Source organism: Augochlora pura, chromosome 7, assembly GCF_028453695.1.
Source record: "Augochlora pura isolate Apur16 chromosome 7, APUR_v2.2.1, whole genome shotgun sequence".
Lineage (NCBI taxonomy): Eukaryota > Metazoa > Arthropoda > Insecta > Hymenoptera > Halictidae > Augochlora > Augochlora pura.
Window position 1 is genome coordinate 27,356,488 of NC_135778.1, and position 19,264 is coordinate 27,375,751.

General features: G+C 41.5%; 1 protein-coding gene across 1 annotated transcript in view; it reads left to right on the forward strand.

Moving 5' to 3' along the window:
* LOC144472508 (uncharacterized) overlaps positions 1–19,264 on the forward strand; it is a 339,391-nt gene that overhangs the window by 277,862 nt on the left and 42,265 nt on the right. The window contains exons 6-8 of the mRNA XM_078185668.1: positions 10,054–10,121; positions 10,211–10,471; positions 11,909–12,127. Of these exons, the coding sequence (XP_078041794.1) occupies positions 10,054–10,121; positions 10,211–10,471; positions 11,909–12,127 (548 nt within the window). The remainder of the gene's footprint in view (positions 1–10,053; positions 10,122–10,210; positions 10,472–11,908; positions 12,128–19,264) is intronic.

The window sequence follows — 19,264 nt, forward strand, 5'->3', positions numbered from 1 at the left end:
ACCCATAAAACGATATTCCGCGGGGTTACGTTGCCGCATACAAAATAATTTTAATGATCGATCGATTAGCCGTGTTTCTATTCGCTATCACGATCCTCATTAGTCATAATGCACTGTTTCGCTCTGCATTTTATTCCAATTAGAGGAATTCGTTGTATTCATTAATTAATTACCTTCGTCGGTGATACGCGGCCGCGTAATAATACTAACAGCCACCGGTGGTAACGATAATAATAGTAACAATAATAATAATAACAATAATAATAATAAGCAGCAAACTATTCGTTCGTCAAAACCTGCTGTTCATTTCACTGTGGTCGGGTGATTTTTTTGCTATAAGTCGGAATTTCGTTAAATTTGTACTGGAGTTCGAGATTTCTTTTAATTCCCTTAATCTGAAGAGAAAGTAAAATAGGAAATGGCGGATTTGATAGACGATCGAAACATCTGTTAAATTATTAAATACAAATTCTATAATTATCAAAATAATAGTATCTATTCTTTATTACATAAATTCGGCTTTTTAACACTATGTTTTATCATTAAGTTATCTTTGGATATTGACATAACCTCCACATAATTGCGACATAACTTTGACATAACCTTAATAATTAAAATAAAAATCTCTTGCCTCAATCGACTAAATTCGGCTTTTTAACACTATGTTTTATCATTAAGTTATCGTTGGATATTGACATAACCTCCACATAATTGCGACATAACTTTGTCACAACCTGAATAATTAAAATAAAAATTTCTTATCTCAATTGTCTAAATTCGGCCTTTTAACGCTATGTTTCACTATTAAGTCGTCTTTAAACCTAGATATAACTTCTTCACCTTCGATTTCAAAGTTTCAAAGAGTTATCAATTCGAATAAAAAATAAATATCTCGAAGCAACGAGCTGGAAAAATTGACTTTCGTCGAAAAAATTGCCGAGTGCCCGTAGATCGTTGTGCGCTAATCCGGTCGCCGTCCCCTCACGGACCCCGGCCACGCCGTTGGGAAACGTTGCCCGTTGGACGTTTCGCAAAACACTCACGGAGAGTATAAATCTCCCGGGCAGCGTCTGGTAATGCGTTTAAAAAATGATTCATTTCGCGTCGCGTCGCGACGCTCGGCGGTTACGGCTTCGGAGCTGGCTGCATTCGTAAACGACCGGGGCGTCCGTTCGGAAAAACGAGAAAACACGGCGGCGCGAGACATCTGCATGCTTGAGATTCCCGCACGGTGCCGCCATTAATCGTGCATCCTCGCCCCCGTGTAAATTAATAAGGACAGAAACGATCGCAAAAGGAATCGTCCAACATACCGCGCAACCGGAAAATTCTTTGTATTTTTAAATTTTCTTTTCGTAAACCGTGTTCATCGGCACTGCGGAAGCTTTGTTAACAGGTGACTCTTCATTGGGAGCTTGCTGATTAAAGTCAGTCTTAATTGAGAGCTTTCTGATTAGGGTCAGTCTTAATAGGGAATTTTTTTATTAAAGTCAATCCTAAGTGAAAGTTCTCTGTAAGGTGAGGCTACATTTGGAGTATTCTGATTGAGGTTAGCCTTAATTGGGAGGTTTCTGAATAAGGTCTGTCTCAATATGGCCTTTCAGACTAATATCAGTCTTAATAATAATCTCCCTGATTATGGACAGTTTAAATAGGTATTTTTCTGATTACAGTCAGTGTGAATCTGTGATTATCTGACTAAGGGCAGTTTTATCAAGGATCTTTGTGATTGAGGACAGTTTTAATAAAAATTTCTCTGATTAAGATCAATTTTAATATGATCTTTACTGTTTAAAGTCTGCCTGGATAGGAATCATTGTGAATAAGGAAAGACTTAATGAGGTTCTTTTTGATTAAAGTCATTCTACATGCTACTATTTCTAATTGAGGTCAGTTTCATAGCGATCTTTCCGATTAAGGTCAGCTTTTATAAGTTTTTTTCCACTATGCTCAGCTTCGATCGTGACTCTTTGATAAGGTTAGTCTGACTATACATCTTTCAGGATAAGTTCGATCTTGATAAAGATCTTTCTGATTACTATCAGTTTCCATAAGGATATTTCGGCTTAAGGTCAGTTTTAGTAGAGGTCTTTTTGATGAGGATCAGACTGAATGCGACCTTTTCTGATTAAGGTTGACTATAACTAGGAATCTTTGTGATAGAGTCAGTCTGAACGAGTTTCTTTCAGATTAAGACCAGGTTTAATAGGCATTTTTGTGATTAATATCAGTCTTAACAAAGATTTTACCGATCAAGGTCTGTTTTAAACTGGCTTTTCGTGATTAATCTTCGTCTTCACCGATTGAGGTCCATATTCATCTCTCGAAAATTCTTCTCTATTGATTTAATAACATTTCTGCTGTTCCTAACGGAATATCAACTCATCCTATTTAATCCTCGAAAATTCAATAATTAAGTAAGTGAACAATTTAAATAACTCAAGCAAAAATTGACTCAGGCCACGCCTTGCGATTGTTTGACCCGGGTTAAAAGAATCCAGTGCACGCGGTGGTTGTCGTTCGCCAACTCCAAGATTATGTTTAAAACACGACCGTTACAGGAAAATTGCGCAGGGTCGGTGTGTTTTCAGCGGGAATTGTTAATGACGCCCCGAGGAATTCAGAGTGTACCGTGCCCGGTGAAAACAGTCTGCAAATTGAAAACTCACAATTCTTCGTGCCGCGAACGGCGCCCCTCGCTTCTCACCGAGCTGTTTGAGTTTTTTCCGAAAATACATAATTTCGAGAAAAACAAACAAAGTTGCAACGCAACTAACCCCTCTCTCTCTCTCTCTCTCTCTCTCTCTCTCTGTCTCTCTCTTGGAAAGATTTTTTAAACTTTACTCAAGAGAATTTCGAAATATCGCTGTGAAATAATGTTCCACGCGCTTGGTAGTTGTGGAAAATCGGGAAAAGAATTTCGCGATCCGTTAGGGTGGTGTTCGCTCTTAAAGCGAAGCAATTCTTATGGGAACACAGGGGAGGGGGAGAACCGCCCCGCGTTTAACTTCGAATCGTTTGCGGTCCGCGACCGGAAGGATGGAAAAGGGCGCCGCTACGGTCTCGATGATAGTTACAGCGAATGCGGTCACAAAGGTCGAAACCCGTTTCCCGGATATCGTGCACCGGTGTTCGCGGCTTCGTTGACATGCATACAAACTTCGACAACTTTCGAATTGCAGATCAGGGGGGGCGGCAGGGGGAAGGGGGCGCTAGGGCTCGCGCGTCGCTTCCCTGATCGAGCCGGCGAAAGTTGTAAGGGAAGAAGGCTAGTGCTGGGACAGCTACACTGCAGTTGTCTCGCGGTCGTACCACTGTTGTCCCATACCAGACACGTCCACAGACGTGTGAAAGCGTTTATTCGTTTTTTTATTTCCTAAACATATTCCAGTCGATGTTTCGCGGCCGATCGACGCAGAGGGAAACCTAACCAACGCACAGACGCCCCGAAAAACAACGCTTACGAACGTTTGAAAAAGTGTAATCGCGGGCGACCTTGACATCGATAATGTAGAGACGCGTAGGTGGATGTAAAGAGCAGACTCTGAGCTTTAAATCAAGCTCAAGATTATTTGGATGCGAGTTTTTTTGACAGAGTTATAGAATTTTGAAAATAGAAACTTCGGCTGTCGATGTCCAGGGTTCGCAGATCACTGTTTGCGAATGGATGTAGATCGGTGAAAAAAAATCATGAGCGATGACTTTGGGCTCGTTGGAATGGTAAGGCTTGGTATTGTGAGATTACTGAGGGAATGATAATTGCTAAAATTGTTGCAGCTCTTCACAGGATTTTAAAATTGTGAAATGATTGAAACGTGGGCATTGTTACGAAAATTTCGGCTGCTGACGACATAGTAACTGCAGTATAAAATAGTTTAGGTTGCTGGAAAGTGCATTTCTTATGCTTTAAAATGAGTCTAAGATTATCTGTCTACGATTTTTTTTCACGAAGTTATAGAACTTTGAAGAGAGGCAAGTCTCGAAACATGGATTCTTCGTTTTTCCATTCTCAGTATCGATAGAATACTTCTTACTCAGATGACTCTAAATTGGTTAAAAAAAAATCGTTAGACGACCTATTTAGGCTCGTTGAAAAGGGCAGACTTCACTCTTCAAAGCTACTATCATACCAGTCGATAAGAAAATGTATCGCTCCTATCACTGACCCATAAACTTAAAAAATAGTCAAAAACTTGTTATTAAAAAAGCAACCTTTATTAACACAGTTATTTAACTGCAAAATGGCATATATATATATATATATATCGAAAGCTCATTTAATGCTCTTTAAAATAACACTCTCATTTCACGACTTATCGATTCAGCACCGCAAGTGCAAATCTCACTCCTCCAAATTAATTAACTGTTATAAAACGGAAGCAAAAAATCGCGAGCCAATAGTTTTGGTCCCGTTTAAAAGGGCAAATTCCCTGCTTCAAGGTCACGGAAGTTTCGCCGACGAGAAAAATTTCGTGAACTCCGCAGACGGCTGCGAAGTTGAAAAACGGTGACAAGCTCGGTGAAGTTCGCCGCTCGTGGAAAGAAATGTCGAGATTGCACTATGCACCTCCGCGGAGATTCTGTGTTAGCAAAGAAGAGAAACGATTTTCAGTTTTCAGAAAATGATTTTAATGTTAATATTCAACAGCTAGAACATTACGAAAGCAAACATTGCAATTTCCAAAAACGTGCGGACGGTATGATTGTATAGAAAGATTATTTAAATGTCTTTCGAACCGAGGTCGAAATTTGTAGAAAATTACGGGCTGACTTTCCAGCGAAAAGCAAAATTAATTGCCGCGTAATTATTTAAAGCGGAAGCACAGTTCATGGAAGTAATATGGCACGCTGATCGAGTAACGCCAAAAATCCTTTTCGAAATGCGAGACTGTTCAGGAATTCGATTCCGAGCGGGAAAAATGGGTTCCGAGCGCGCCGTGGGACGGTGCAAATGGACGCGGGTGGGGCACGACGGTAACGAGTGAAATCGCGTCAGCGGCTCGCCGGCGAAGTTTTTCGGCACCGAAGAGCTTCCGGTTGCAATAAGTCCGCCATCAGGCGTGCTTCACTCGCTATTCCGTCGCGCGGCCTCCGACGCGTCGGGCCCCCCGACCGGTCGCGGGGCGGCCGGGCTGCGGAACTTCCGTTGACCCGAAGGGACGTTCGCGTCGGGACTTTTCCTTCGGTAATTAAGTTTCCATCGACGGACGGCAGAGAAGCTTCTCGAACGGACGAATTTATTCGGCTGGCGGCGTCGGCGGCCGCGATTTTCTGGCGAAAGGCATTTTGATTAAAAATTGGGCGCGTGCTTTTTTCTCGCCTGCCGGCGGCCCGACCCCGCGGCCGCCCGAGCGCTCGCGAAATTTATTCCGGAGTAACGAGTTTCTCTGTTACGCGAAAATTGTTTTCTCTCTACCCGGGCGAAATTTGAAATATGGAAAACAGAAACATTCGGGGCCGTGGGCGGTGTATTTTTTCGGACAACGAAGTATCGGCGCATTCTTTTTGCCATTAACCTACCAAAATGTTACTTACGCGTGTGCGTCCTGCGACCGCCGACAACGCCGCTTCATTTTTCCGAGGGAAATTCGCAACGTTACGCCGCTGTTTTCGGAACGTTCTGCGGCACTACGGTGACAGAGTCATTGGTCGCGCGAGCTAGATCGCGTCAGGACCGGGCGAGTGAAGTCTGGTAGGACGCTGTGTAAGATCGAGTCAAAGTTCGGACTGTAAGCGGACGATTATACTTGTGTCGGACTGGGCGAAATTAGTTCTGATCAGATGGTTGATATCATTGAGTAGTTGCAGATGAGTTAGCATTTATCTGAGATTGTTCAAATCTGAGTCAAAGTTCAGAACGTAGTCAGACAATTGTGTTAGAGACAGGCAAGCTCCTTGTAATCAGATTATATTACAGTTGAAATCACTAGTCAGACAATTTAATTTATCCATCAGTATCAGACAAGTTGATACTAAATTAGACATTGGTAGAAATCAAGTCAAAGTTCAGACTGTAATCAGACGATTATACTTGTCTCAGACTCAGACAAGCCACTTCTGATCAGATAGCAGCACATTTCAAATCATTAGTCAGACAATGTAATACACAGTCTAGTTTCAGGCAAGTTCGTATTTATCAGACTTCACCAGAACTCAAGTCCAGGTTCAGACAATAATCGGACAATTATACTTGTCTCAGATTCAGACAAGCTACTTCCGATCAGATATTAACGTGATTGAAATCGTTAATCAAGTAATTTAAGTTATTATATTAGTTTCAGGCAAGTTCGTATTTATCAGACTTCACCAGAACTCAAGTCAAAGTTCGGACAGTAATTAGACAATTATACTTGTCTCAGATTCAGAAAAACTACTTCTGATCAGAAGTATAGTAGCGTTAAAATTAATAGTAAGACCCTAATCAGACAATTATTCTCAATTTTATTGAATATTATCAAAGTCATTAATTAAAAAATTAACTTAAATTCAAATTTTAATTCTGACCAGGCCCTGTCTGATCGTACGCTATCAGAGTTCTCACAAATACTAAGAAAGCACAACTTAGATCAGGTACTACGGTGAAGCTAGCATTAACTAGGTTCGGTCAGACCAGATAATCAGTTCCTTTGGAATTTATTGGATTGTCGTAACCAGAGTAAGAACAGATCAATACCAGAGGTAGGTTGATGCAAGCCAGGCCCGTGTAATAAGCAAGTAGCACGTTGTACAGTGATCAGAGAACGGGATCGCTACGGTCTCAGCAATTATGCCCAGCACGTAAGCGTGTTCCAGCGAAATGTCTCCCATAAGATGTACAGAATCGTAAGGGATCCACGACCAGACAAGCGTTATTACAATTTCTCACGCTAAAAGGTCGAGGAGAGAGCCAGCCATGGCGCAGGCGATGCTCGCGCTTTCCGGACGAAAGGTAATTAGCTCTAATTGACTCGAAGAAATTAACGATCCCGATGAAAGCTAAACCGTAGCTCGTTCCTCGGCGGAGAACCGGCGACTGTTTAATGTTTTTTGTAATTACCGATGATGCAGACGCGACGCTGATTCGACGCGTCACGTCCGCTAATTGGCTCGCTAGGAATTTATCCGTTCGGAAACGAACGAATCGTTCTCAGTTTGATGAACAATTATACCGCGACGTATCGCGGCGCACGAAAGATTAAGACGAATCGAAAAGAGAGAAAGACATTGGTAATATCAGCATTTTAGTCAGTCTTTTTAGAACGACGATTCACATCTGCCATGTCCTGGAAAATCTTTCTAGGACGAAATGAGTTTAGCTGCGCAAAAGTAGATACTTCGATCTACAAAATAAGTATGTTCTGATGGTTTTACGATTCTTTTTACCCAAATATCGAGGATCTGAATACCGAATACTACTCGACCACAGTCATTTTAGCGGAACGTTTTCTTCAACGATATTTCCTATCTGTATTATATATTTCCTATAAAATATCAATTATAGTGAATAAAAGTTGAGACTCTAGCCTTCAAAATGAGCCTAACATAGTTATCCTACGATTTGTTTCAAACAAATTACGAGTATCTGAATGCTGACTACACCTCGACCACTGTAATTTTAACAGAACGTTTTCTTCAACGATATTACCTATTTGTCCTATCATAAAAAAATTGTTTAACAAAAGATCAGTTACATTGTATAAAAGTAGAGACTCCAGCCTTTAAAACGAGTCTAGTTTGATCGCCCCCCGATTCTTTTTAATCAAATGGCGAGGATCTGAATACCGACTGCAACTCGAACACCGTCATCTCAGCAGAACGTTTTCTGATAGCGAATTTACAGCTCGTCATATCACGTGATTCTGCTCAGCTGCTCGATCAGAAATATTTGTCGAAAGAGACGTTCGATTCCTTCAGTCATCCGCGTCGAAGAAAGGTATAGCCTCTCTGTAATTTGAAACCATGAACCGACTCCACGCTGCTCAGGATATATGCGAGACCGAGCTATTTGTAAATGTCACAGATTGCCAAATACGTCTCTCTGTATTCTTTTTACGACGCATGAACGATCGGTCGTATACGGGTATTTGTGTTCGGAAACGTTTCGAACCGTCGGCTCCTATATCGATGCTCGGTACCGCGCGCAGATATTTCACACATGCGCTTGTCTTTCGAGACTACTTTTATGCCACCCGCCATTGATCTTACGCTTTGAAACCAATTCGGCGTACGGTGCATTTAAATGATGAGTGACTCCCGATAAACGCGCGGAAAAACGATCCGCGTCCCTCACGGTGAAACTCGGCCCGTAAAAGATTTATCGAGATACCCGGTGTTGCATCATTTGGCACACATTCCTCCACGGAATATTCTAACCGGAGAAATATCGCTGTATATCCGACTCGGTATAATGTACTCGAGAAATAAATTGTTTCGAGCGCTCGCGAAAATAATGGCAGCGCTCGCTAATCGCGTTATCTTATGCCCTGGTGCAGCCTAAAAAATAATACCGAACTTCGAAACATTATTTATTTATTTGTACAACAATTCCCAAAAATGCTACTCACTTTAACTCGCTTAACTGCGATATACGACTGTCTAAAGAACATGATACACCTAAACAATAAAATACAATTTGAATATATTATATAACTTTCCAATTCTATTCGAAAGTTTTGTCTGTTCTTGATATAAAAGAAAATAATACATTTTATATGCATATAAAAATGTTTATTGTACTATGTAGTTTCCGTCTTTACTTATGCCTTCTTGCCACTGTGATGACGATTTATAAATATCATTTTTGAAGAATGTATCGAGAACTTAAAATAACATCGTCGAACATAACTTTCCGATAGACCTAATAATTATATTATTAGAAAGTTCTCAGCGCGTATAACTTTCCAAAAAATTCTGAACCATCTATTACCAGGTTAATAGGCTTGTGGAAAATATTGTTCCGTCCAGAACAAATTAATTAATTCGCTTGGTCGAGCAGTCGAGGGAAATGGCTCACTTAGCGGCATTAATATTGTTCCTAAAAAATTGCTAGCCAAGTGGAGAGCTCTCTAAACATTCCCAGCGGTTTTGATTAAATGATTATAACTTGATTAAATTGGCCGCGCGTTCTCCGCGTGATTGGAAGAAAATGGCGCCGGTCGACGGCCGAAGATGTGTCCGAGCAGTCACCAAAAATAAGGCATGGCGTGTGAGCGTGCACACATTCCGGCCGTGTATTTGTGCATGTTGAAAAGACAAACTGCGAGGCGCAATAGAGACAGCCGGCGCGGTTAGGGGCGGGGTGGGGATGAATGGACCGGTGGCTGGGTCCAAGTAGTATCGCGTAGCTACTTAAAACTTTTGGAGCTTGTCTTGTGTCCCTACTAGTTGGCACCTTGCTTACTTAGCTCCGGTTTGCAACTCCTACCTTCTCCGTAGTCTCCTTCTCTTCCTGCCTCCGCTCCTTCGCTCAACCTCCGCCTTGCTCTCCTTGCTTGCCCCCGGACCCCTCTCTCTCTCTCTCTCTCTCTCTCTCTCTCTTTCACTCTCTCTGCCACCGCGGATGTTCCTCACTCAGGGTGCCTCCTTTCCTGCCTGCTCCCGACCAAGTTTACCTTTGTTTCTGTCCGTCAGCACGATATACTTCATGGCCAGCGTTGCGATTACCCTGGAAAATGGCTGCCGCAATACAGTCCCCGACAAAGAAACACTGCGCTTTCGTACTCGCTTGATCTCTATTTATTTAATCTGTAATTCGACGAGTTTCACTTCTGGTGGAGATTATTGGTTATTTATTATCTAGTATGGATGTTCTGGTTTTTGGAATGGGAATTAAATTATAATTTTTTTTGTTGGTTATGTTTAAGCGTTTGAGTTAACTTAGGCACAGAGTGAATTTTCTGTGCCTTCTGTGACAACTTGGGAATAGGGGATACGATTACTTGGTTCTCCTCAATTGTCCTCTTTTCAAGTAGATCATTCCTCTCTCCCAAAAATAACTAGAACATTTCCCGAATCTCGAATACCCAACATAACTATCGAGAAGCTAATCTAGACGAATCCCCGTCTCTGTTCCAGGACATACAAGTGCTACCGCTGCATGTCGATGCACATGAAGCACCCGAACGTCCTCCAATACAAAGAATGTGAGTACCGTCCGGGCTCGTTAGTTCTCATTCTTGGCAGACACCAACTTCCTCCCGGCACTGTCAGAGATTGATCGGTTCCGTTTCAGCGTTCTGCACAACGGAGTCGCCGAAGCCCGGCCTGGCTGAGATATGCAGCCAGCTGACCAGCGACACCAGCCTGATCTCGTTGTTCCGCACCGGGGCGACTCCCATGCCCTGTCCTTTCAAAGGACCCCTGGAGTTCTCGTACACCCGCGGCGAGGAGGAGTGCGTCTCGCCGTCGTCCACCGCCGAGACGTGCACACAGGACTCCCGGCTACTACTGCGGTATCAGGCCTGCCCGAACGTCAAGTCGTCTGAGAGATTTGGTTCGTACCGTCCTTTGACAATCTACAGGGTGGCCCGAAGTTAACCGTATTCGGGAAACGAGGAGTTCCTGCGATTGTTCGAAGCAACTTTTTTCTTAGCGAGAATGCGATCCGCGACTTTGTTCACGAGTTTGTTACCTCTTAGGATGGATGACTTTTAGAGTTTGCAAGTGAAAATTAGGTTCCTTGAATTTAGAGTCTGCAAAAGGTCTCTAGAAACTGGTGTATTCGAAATTAGGTCCCTAGAAGGTATAGCTTGTAAAGTTCCTAGGGAAGAAGCCGTGAAGTTAGAGCTTGCAAAATTAGGTCCTTGATACTAGAGTCTTTAATCAAAAATTAGATCCCTGAAAGATAGAATCTGCAAGCAAAAATCAGATCACTAAAATCTAAAGTCTGCAAAATTAGGTCCCTATAAACCAAAACCTACGAAATTAGAGCTCTAGAAGGAACATCCTGTAAGATTAGGTCCCGGAAGCTAAAGCCTGGAAGATTAAGTCCTTTGGTTCTAGAATTTTTCAGCTAAAATTAGATCTCTAAAATCTAGAGTCTGCAATATTAGGTCCTTATAAATTAGAACCTACAAAATTATGTCTCTGTAAGCTAAAATCTACGTAATTAGGTCACTAAATTCTAGAGTCTACAAGCAAAAATTACGTCTTTGGTATCTAGAGTCTCTGAAAACTAAGTCCTGGTATCTGAAGTCTGCAAAATTAAATCACCAAAAACTAGAAGCTGCAAAACTAGAGCCTGCGAAATTAGATTCCTAGAAGACAGAGCCCACGAAATTCGATCCCTAGAAAGTACAACCTGCAAGATTAGATCCTTGGCAGCTAGAGCCAGCGAAATTAGGTCCCTAAAAGGTACAACCTGTTAGATTAGATTCCTGTAGGCTAGAGCGTATGAAATTAGGTCCCGCGAGACCCGGGCTATGTTAATACGATCGCAGCTTCGCGTATCTCTATCCAATAGAGTGATTAGTGGTCCCAGCAGCGTATCGAACAGTTTCGCGGGCGAACGTCTGTAACACGGCTAATGAAGATGATTATTCGATCCGCTTAAGTGGTACCGTCCGATTTTTGCCTCGTTAATAATACTCAGTCGCGACGTAGATTAACACGACACCGGAGACCTGTAACGGTCAATAAAGCTTTCGGCGTCCCAGTAAATGATTAATGGTCTTGTCAATTACCATTTGTTGCTCGGCTTCTCGAAACGATTTTCCGCGGCCGACTATGGGGCCGCGGCGTCCGGGGCAGGGCGAACACGGTCACCAGGAGAGAACGCGTGTATAATTCACCGTCGACGGCGGTGTATGCTTTATCACCGTGTAAAACGCCGCTGACCGTAACTTTCGGCCGGCTGATCGTTGGTAATTCATTCGCCGTCGACGATCGGCGTCGCCGGGATTATAGGAACGAATCAATTCCCGTGTCGCAGACCTTGAGCTCGAGTGCTTCGCCACGTGGAAGGACGGCAGCACGCACAATCTGGTGGCGAGGCTCTACGGCCCGCGGAAGACCAACGACGAGGACAGCTACCGCTGCTTCATCTATCGGCAGACGTCCAACACGACGTGGGACGTCGCCGAGAGCGCCGACGCCGGATGCACCGGCTTCAGGCTCAACGACGCCGACAGAAACTACAAGATGACTCAGAGTAAGTGGTCCTTCTATTATTTTTTAGGTTGGGGTTAGATTTCGTTGAGTCCTCAATCTCGCAGTCTCGAGGCTTTGGACTTTGTCAAACGCGGTCAAATATGGCGTGGACGTCTGCCTTTATGCTTCGGCAATGTTAGATTATACATAAAAGGGTCTCAAACTTCGTCAAACATGGTTAGACAAGATGTTAATGCTTAATCTCTTACTCTATTGGAGCCTACATTCTAGGTTTCAAGCTTTCTCAAACATGGTCAAACGAGACGTCAGTAATTATTTGGTCACTTCACTGATATCTAAATAAAAATATGAAACTTTAAACATCATTAGACGCTGTCAAACAAGATGTCAATACTTCCTCATTCGCTCCATACTTGCTTTTAACAAAAGTATTTCTAACACATTGACTGCGAGCCTATTTTAAAGAAATCTGTTCTGGGTGTCAATATTTCATTTTTAAAATTATATAAATAGTACTAAGTGGAACATAATATCAACTAAAAAATCCTAATAAGTACAGAATAATAACTCCTTCCTTCTCTCAATAACAAACCTTTAACGCTTCGTGAACGACATATATTACAAAATATCGCGTAATTGTCACTGAACGGGTTAATCGAAAAATAATCATTTAAAACGGTCTCGTCGAATCCGATGACGGTGGATTTGCTAGAAAAGAATCGCGAGAATCAGCTCGTTACCAAATTGCTATTTCTTGGCAGCGACGGTAGATCGCAAAACTACGGTCGGATTGGATTGACACCGTCGGGGCTCCGTCACGCGTTTCACGGAAACTGATCGCTAACGCCACCGGCAGATCGTTAACTGATAAGCATCGTGGCATGACGTCGGCCGCCGCCGGTGATAGGAACAGCCTCGAAGAACAAGAGCACGTGAACTATGGAGGGTGTCCGTGGACACCAGATCAGATTCTTGTTCGGCGTGCTATATCGGGGGCCGACGGGGGGAGGGAGGGTGTGTGGGGTGGGATGGTCGATGTCAGGTACTTGGAGTATTCCATGGTATCGCATAGCTGCACGTAACCTTACCAGATTGCGATGATTCTGGCGCTGCAGCCCACGGTTAACCAAATTGAGGTGATAGCTCGAACCGTCCGACATTCTTGGAATTGAATTCGTTCGACGTTAAACGCCCGCCGAATCTTTGTCTGTCGTTCGATCCGCGTACAATGGAATTTCTGGTGGACGTCCGATACCCCCGCGGTTTTTATCCTCGAGGTTCCGCCCTCTGAGTCGCCGCATTCCGGACAGGTCGTCCCGTAGGGACCGGGTCAAAAGTTACGAATTATAAATTGATCGTTGTAGATGGTTATCGTAATATTATAATTACAAAGAGTTATTCTTAAAGTAATGATATCGTATATTTGATATCGTAATAATTATATCGTACATAAGGTAATAATATAATTATAAATTATATGATATATGAAACAATAGTATGATTAGAAATTCTAAGATAAAGAGACGAAGAATATGTGACGATGAATATCTGGAATTTTAGCGATATTGGTTTTGTGCAGCGATTAAAATACCTTTGGGTCACAGTAGATCCAGGATGATAAATTAGGAAGTATGTGAATGACAAGACTAGTTTTCTTTAAAAATAAGTTACGCAGATTTCTTTCTAAATAAACGTTAAATAGCAGCAGTGATATCAATCGCGAAATGACTAAACGAAATATAAAGATTGTAAAAAGGAATAAAAATGAAATGCCTTACATGAAATAATTATTTAATTATTTTATAAATGTATTCTATATATTTAGAAAATATGTAGAGAATATATGGAGTACATTTATAGAATATAGAAGATATATAGAAAATATGTAGAATATATTTATAAAATATAGATGATATATAGAAAATATATAGAATATATTTATAGAATACAGAAAATGTATAGAAAATATATAGAACATATTTTATATAATATAGAAACTATATAGAATATATTTATAGAATATAGAAAATATATAGAATATATTTATACAGTACAGAAAATATATAGAATATACTTATACAATATAGAAAGTATATACATAGAGTACAATTATCAAATATAGAAGATACATAAAATATATTTACAGAATATATAGAATATATAGAATAAATATATAAATATATAGAATATATTAATAAAATATAGAAACTATACAGAAAATACATAGAATACAGTTACAGATTATAGAAAATGCATACAAAATATATAGAATATATTTATACAGTATAGAAAGTATACAAAACATATTCATAAAATATAGAAAATGTACCTGGCACTATTAACCGTACCATAACCTTTTAACAACTAACTTAAAAAATTCCTATTTACCGCAACGTTGACTTAAAGAGACTTCCACCGATCGGCGTCCGAACCGTCCGAAATATCATCGCAGTCGCGGCGACACGGGGACCCATAAGTGCCCGGTACGAGTAGACAATAGTATCAGATGGGGTTGATCTTGTTTCCGGCTTTGTGGCGAACCGCATTCCTCTGTATTTCCGGGATGTATGAGTGATTGCCCGCTGGCCGTACAAGCACCGGCGGAGATTTATTTCATGGCATGCGGAGAGCCTGTGCCAGTTTCCGGTGACGTTTTCTGAATCCGAAAGTAATTTCCATCGACGGCGATACCGAACACGCAATCTGCCGAAGACTTATTGCCAACGATAATGCGGATCCACCTCCGATAATCGCGGCCACAATATTTACACGCGACATACAGAGACGGGACCAAGTTAACGAAAATAAAACTTTCGGATTGTCTACCGAGTTGAATTCGAACCGCCGAAGCAGATTAAAATTTTTTTTTGATGGTGTGGCCTGTAACATCGACTCGAATGTTTCGTTAGCCCGGTTCTACGGCGGTGGTCCGCGTTTCCATTTAAACTTTCCGGAAGGCAGATTAACCCCGGAATCTCGGCGCTCTCACCTCTCTTTTCCTGGCCCGGTCGAGCAAACGAAAGCATTTCTCACCCTAATGTCCCCTTTCTCTCTCTCTCTCTTTCTCTCTCTTTCTGTCCAGCTCTCTCTTTTTCGTTCTGTTCAACGCGTTTAGGTATGTAGGATATATCGTCGTTGTTTTTGTTCAGCAAACATCGTCAAACACAATAACTATATTCGCGAAGTCTGGTGAAACAATAGCTGTCAATCAAAAAGGATTAAATGTTTAAATGTATCCGATTGAATGGAATACAACATAGAAGGATACTGACAACAGCTTATATATAGTCAAACATCGTCAAACTTAGGAAATCATTTAATCAAACGTGGTTAATGATGGAGAAAAGTTTGAGAGATTACTTAGTTGAATATAGTCAAATGTAGGGGAGTACTTAATTGAATATCAAAGTCAGATGACCACTAAATTAAGCATGCGGAAACTTAGAAGACCATTTAGTCAAGGATCATCAAACTTAAGAAGTCACTTAATCAAACATTGCTAAACTGAGGAGACTACATAACCAGACATGGTCTCAAACGGAACAGGCTACTTAGTCAAACGTAGTTAAACTTAGGAAATCACAGTCTAACATATTCAAACTTAGATCACTTAGTCATAGTGAAACTTAGATGAACACTTAGCCAAGCAGTCTCAAACTAAGAAGGCTACTCATTCAAACGCAGTTAAACTTCGAAGGTCACTTAGTTGAACACAGTCAAACTTAGAAGACCACTTAGCGAACATAGTCTCAAAAGAAGCTACTTAGTCAAATGTAGTTAGACTTAGAAAACCACTTAGTAAAACATAGTTAAACTTAGAATATCACTTAGTCAAACATGGTCAAATTTAGGAGACCACTTAATCAAACATAGTCAAACATGGTCAAACTTAGAAGACCACTAGACCACTTAAATCAAACACAACCAAACTCAGAAGACAACTTGATCAAACCTTACACAACTTCAAACACCACTCATTACTCAAACAGTCTGCTAAATTAATTATTTTCACTCGAAGCCATTTCAATTCAAGCTCAAAAATATCTTTTCTTAATTCATAGTACTTCCATTTTACATAACTTGTTACATTCTATGCACATAAAATTGCACTTCGATTCCAAATAGGAGACATTTCAAGTAGATTCAGTCAGCCAAACACGGATATTCTACAAGCACTATTCTCTCGCGCAAACCTTGCAGAACGAATTATTTCACCAATTCAACAACAAACACAGTCACGATAATATAAAAATTGTAATTCAATCTTCCGAAAGGTTCGAGCCCAGAGCGAGCTTTCAAAAAACGGCCAAGTCGAGCACGCTGGAACTTCGATGGGCGCTTTCCGAACCACGTCAAACTTCGATGGCCACTTGATCAAACTTAATCAAACACGGTGAAACATAAATAGCGAAATTTCATTCGGTGCCGAAAGGAGCGACAACGTACCGGGAAATAAATTCGAAATTGCAGCTCGCCGTTGGATGCGGGGGAATATTAAAATATGAGTTAGCATTGTAGCGGATAATGGCTCGGCTGGAATTTCAGTGGCGTTGGTCTCCCCCCTCCCCTTCGTGTTTTACCGTCCCCTCCATTGTATGGCTTGACATTCCCATTGCCGTCGAGCGTTTTTACAGGATGGTAAATCAAAAGTGTACGGATATTTCTCTGTATCTGATGTGCCGGAAATTGTGCCGGAGGGAGGGAGAGTGAGAGAGAGAGAGAGAGAGAGAGAGAGAGAGAGAGAGAGAGAGAGAGTGAAAAAAAGATAGCTTAGTGTTTACAATGGTCGACGAAAAACGCAAAAGCTCGTCCATAAACGGGCGTCAGCTTTGTCGTCTGCAAACAGTTATCGTGTCGATGGTCGACTGCTCGCAGCTATCAATCACTGCGCACGAATTAATGGACCGTTAAAAATGCACGGGCGCCGATGTATGCGCACTGTACTAAACGTGATCGATATATCGATCGGCCGTGCGATATCGTTGATCCGTAAATGCCCCTTTGAATTATGTTTAGAGCAGACACTGTTCCCGGGTATCGGCCGGCCGCCCGCTAATCTGTTTTCAAAATGGTCGGCGGCGTGTCTATTGCTTTTCGGCACCTTCGATTAACTCGATTTAAAACTGTTAGATATATGGTTGTTCCGAGTGGATCAGCGCCATCTTGTGAACCAGCACTGGCCTACGCTGCCATGATTCGCGCGTTCATCAATTGTTTTTAGATCGTTCCTGTCTTCTTTTTTACTTCCTGGGATGTTTCTACATCCGGCAACCGTGCGCGAAAGATGTGTCCCTATGTCGTTGTTAACCCTTTGCACTCGAACCAATTCCGACTGCAAATCTAAAATAATTTCTCTGGCTTCTAATACTTCCATTTTATGTAACAAAATTGATTCTATGCACGTAAAAATGAGTCCCGAGACTCGTATAACAAATACACTTTCAACATTTTTTCATATCTATTCATAATTTTTCATAATCTATAAAAATAATTTTTGAACGTGTTACAGAAATTTTAATGGCGCCGCAGAGTCGCCACTCGTGTGCAAAAGGTTAATACTTCCTTAACCCCTTGCACAATAATAACGAGACTGAGTCGTGATAAAGATTTCATGCAAGATCTACTAAATGTGAATATTATTAATTTTTTCTAAATCGAATTAAAAATTGAATTCTTCTAGTTATCAAAGTCTAGAAACGGAAGTGAATAAAGACAATAGAAGAAATAAAAACTACCTGCTCCTATTAAAGAAAATATTAAGGCAAATAAGCGCTAATTAACTCAACGTGAAAGGAGTCGTAGTGCAAGGAGTTAATCAAAGGTGTTAAACGAAACTCGCGTATTCCACTAAAACCCTGACAAAAACACAGGACAGGATTAAACAATTCACGGGCGTTGTTGAAAAAAAGTTTCGACACGGAGTTTTTACAGCGGATCCTTATCACGGCGGGATAAGGGAATAACGAGTGCTCGATTAATCGGGGATCCGATTGTTTTCTCGATTCTCGTCGATTCCGCGATTATAAAGACGCGCGACAGACGGAGAACGAAAAAGAACGAAGTTTCCAGCCGGTTCGGCTATCGCAGCCCGAGAGAACTTGCCGAACTTGAAGAGACCGGAATGAGTTTCTAGTTGTATTACGCATTTCGACGGTGGAATAACCGTGTTAGCGACGGAGTTTTATTATTTCGAGGACGGAATAAATCATGGATCGTCATCGCTGCCCGACTATTCTTTTCGACGTCTAATCGTGTTTCACTTCTGCGGGAGACCCGATTTATTCGATCGAATTTGTTACGATAGTCAACGTATTTGCAGGAACGGATCTTTCTCATTTCTCATGTCGTAGGAGAACTTTTTATGAACAATCAGTTATAATGTATGAAAATAGAGGAATCGGCCTTCAAAGCTGTCGGAAACATGATTATTTCTAGGGAATCAGCTAGATCTAGTGTTCTTGGGCAGCACTGGTTCTTGACACTGTGTAATCGATATGCGCGTTCGTTAATAAGGTCCGGATAGCTTTTGTTCTCCCGCTCCCTGGTTTTCCTTCTTCTCAATCCAGCAGTCATACGCGCAACATGTGTTTTTTGATCCAGCGGTAACATTAATCTTTCTTTTGTCTATATGTATGTATAAATTAGTAAACGTGTTGATTTGGGCGCTTGTTCCTTTTATGCGCTTATTAAATTCGCGTATTCGACAATAAATCCTGACAGGTTATGGGCCCAGGGCGCGAAAAAAGTGTTGAAAGGAAAATAGCGCTGGCCACAATGCTGGCAAAAATAACTAAGCCACAATGAGCGGCTTGCATCAGATTGAAAAATTAGACGGCACAAACTACGAAACGTGGAAAGTGCAGATGAAAAATGTGCTAGTGTACAACGAACTATGGTCGTATGCTTCAGGAAGAATATTGAAGTCAGCAGATAATGAAGCAGAATGGACCGCGATGGACGAAAAGGCTCTCGCGATAATTGTCCTATCGGTGAAAAGTATCCAGTTCGGTCATATTAAGAAAGCGACGACTGCGAAGAATGCATGGGATTCTCTGAATCGGATACATGAATCTAAGGGTCCTGTTAGAAAAGCGGTCCTGTACAAACAGTTGTACAGAATGAAAAAAGAAGCGCATCAAACGATGACGCAATACATTAGTCGGTTTGTTGACAAAGC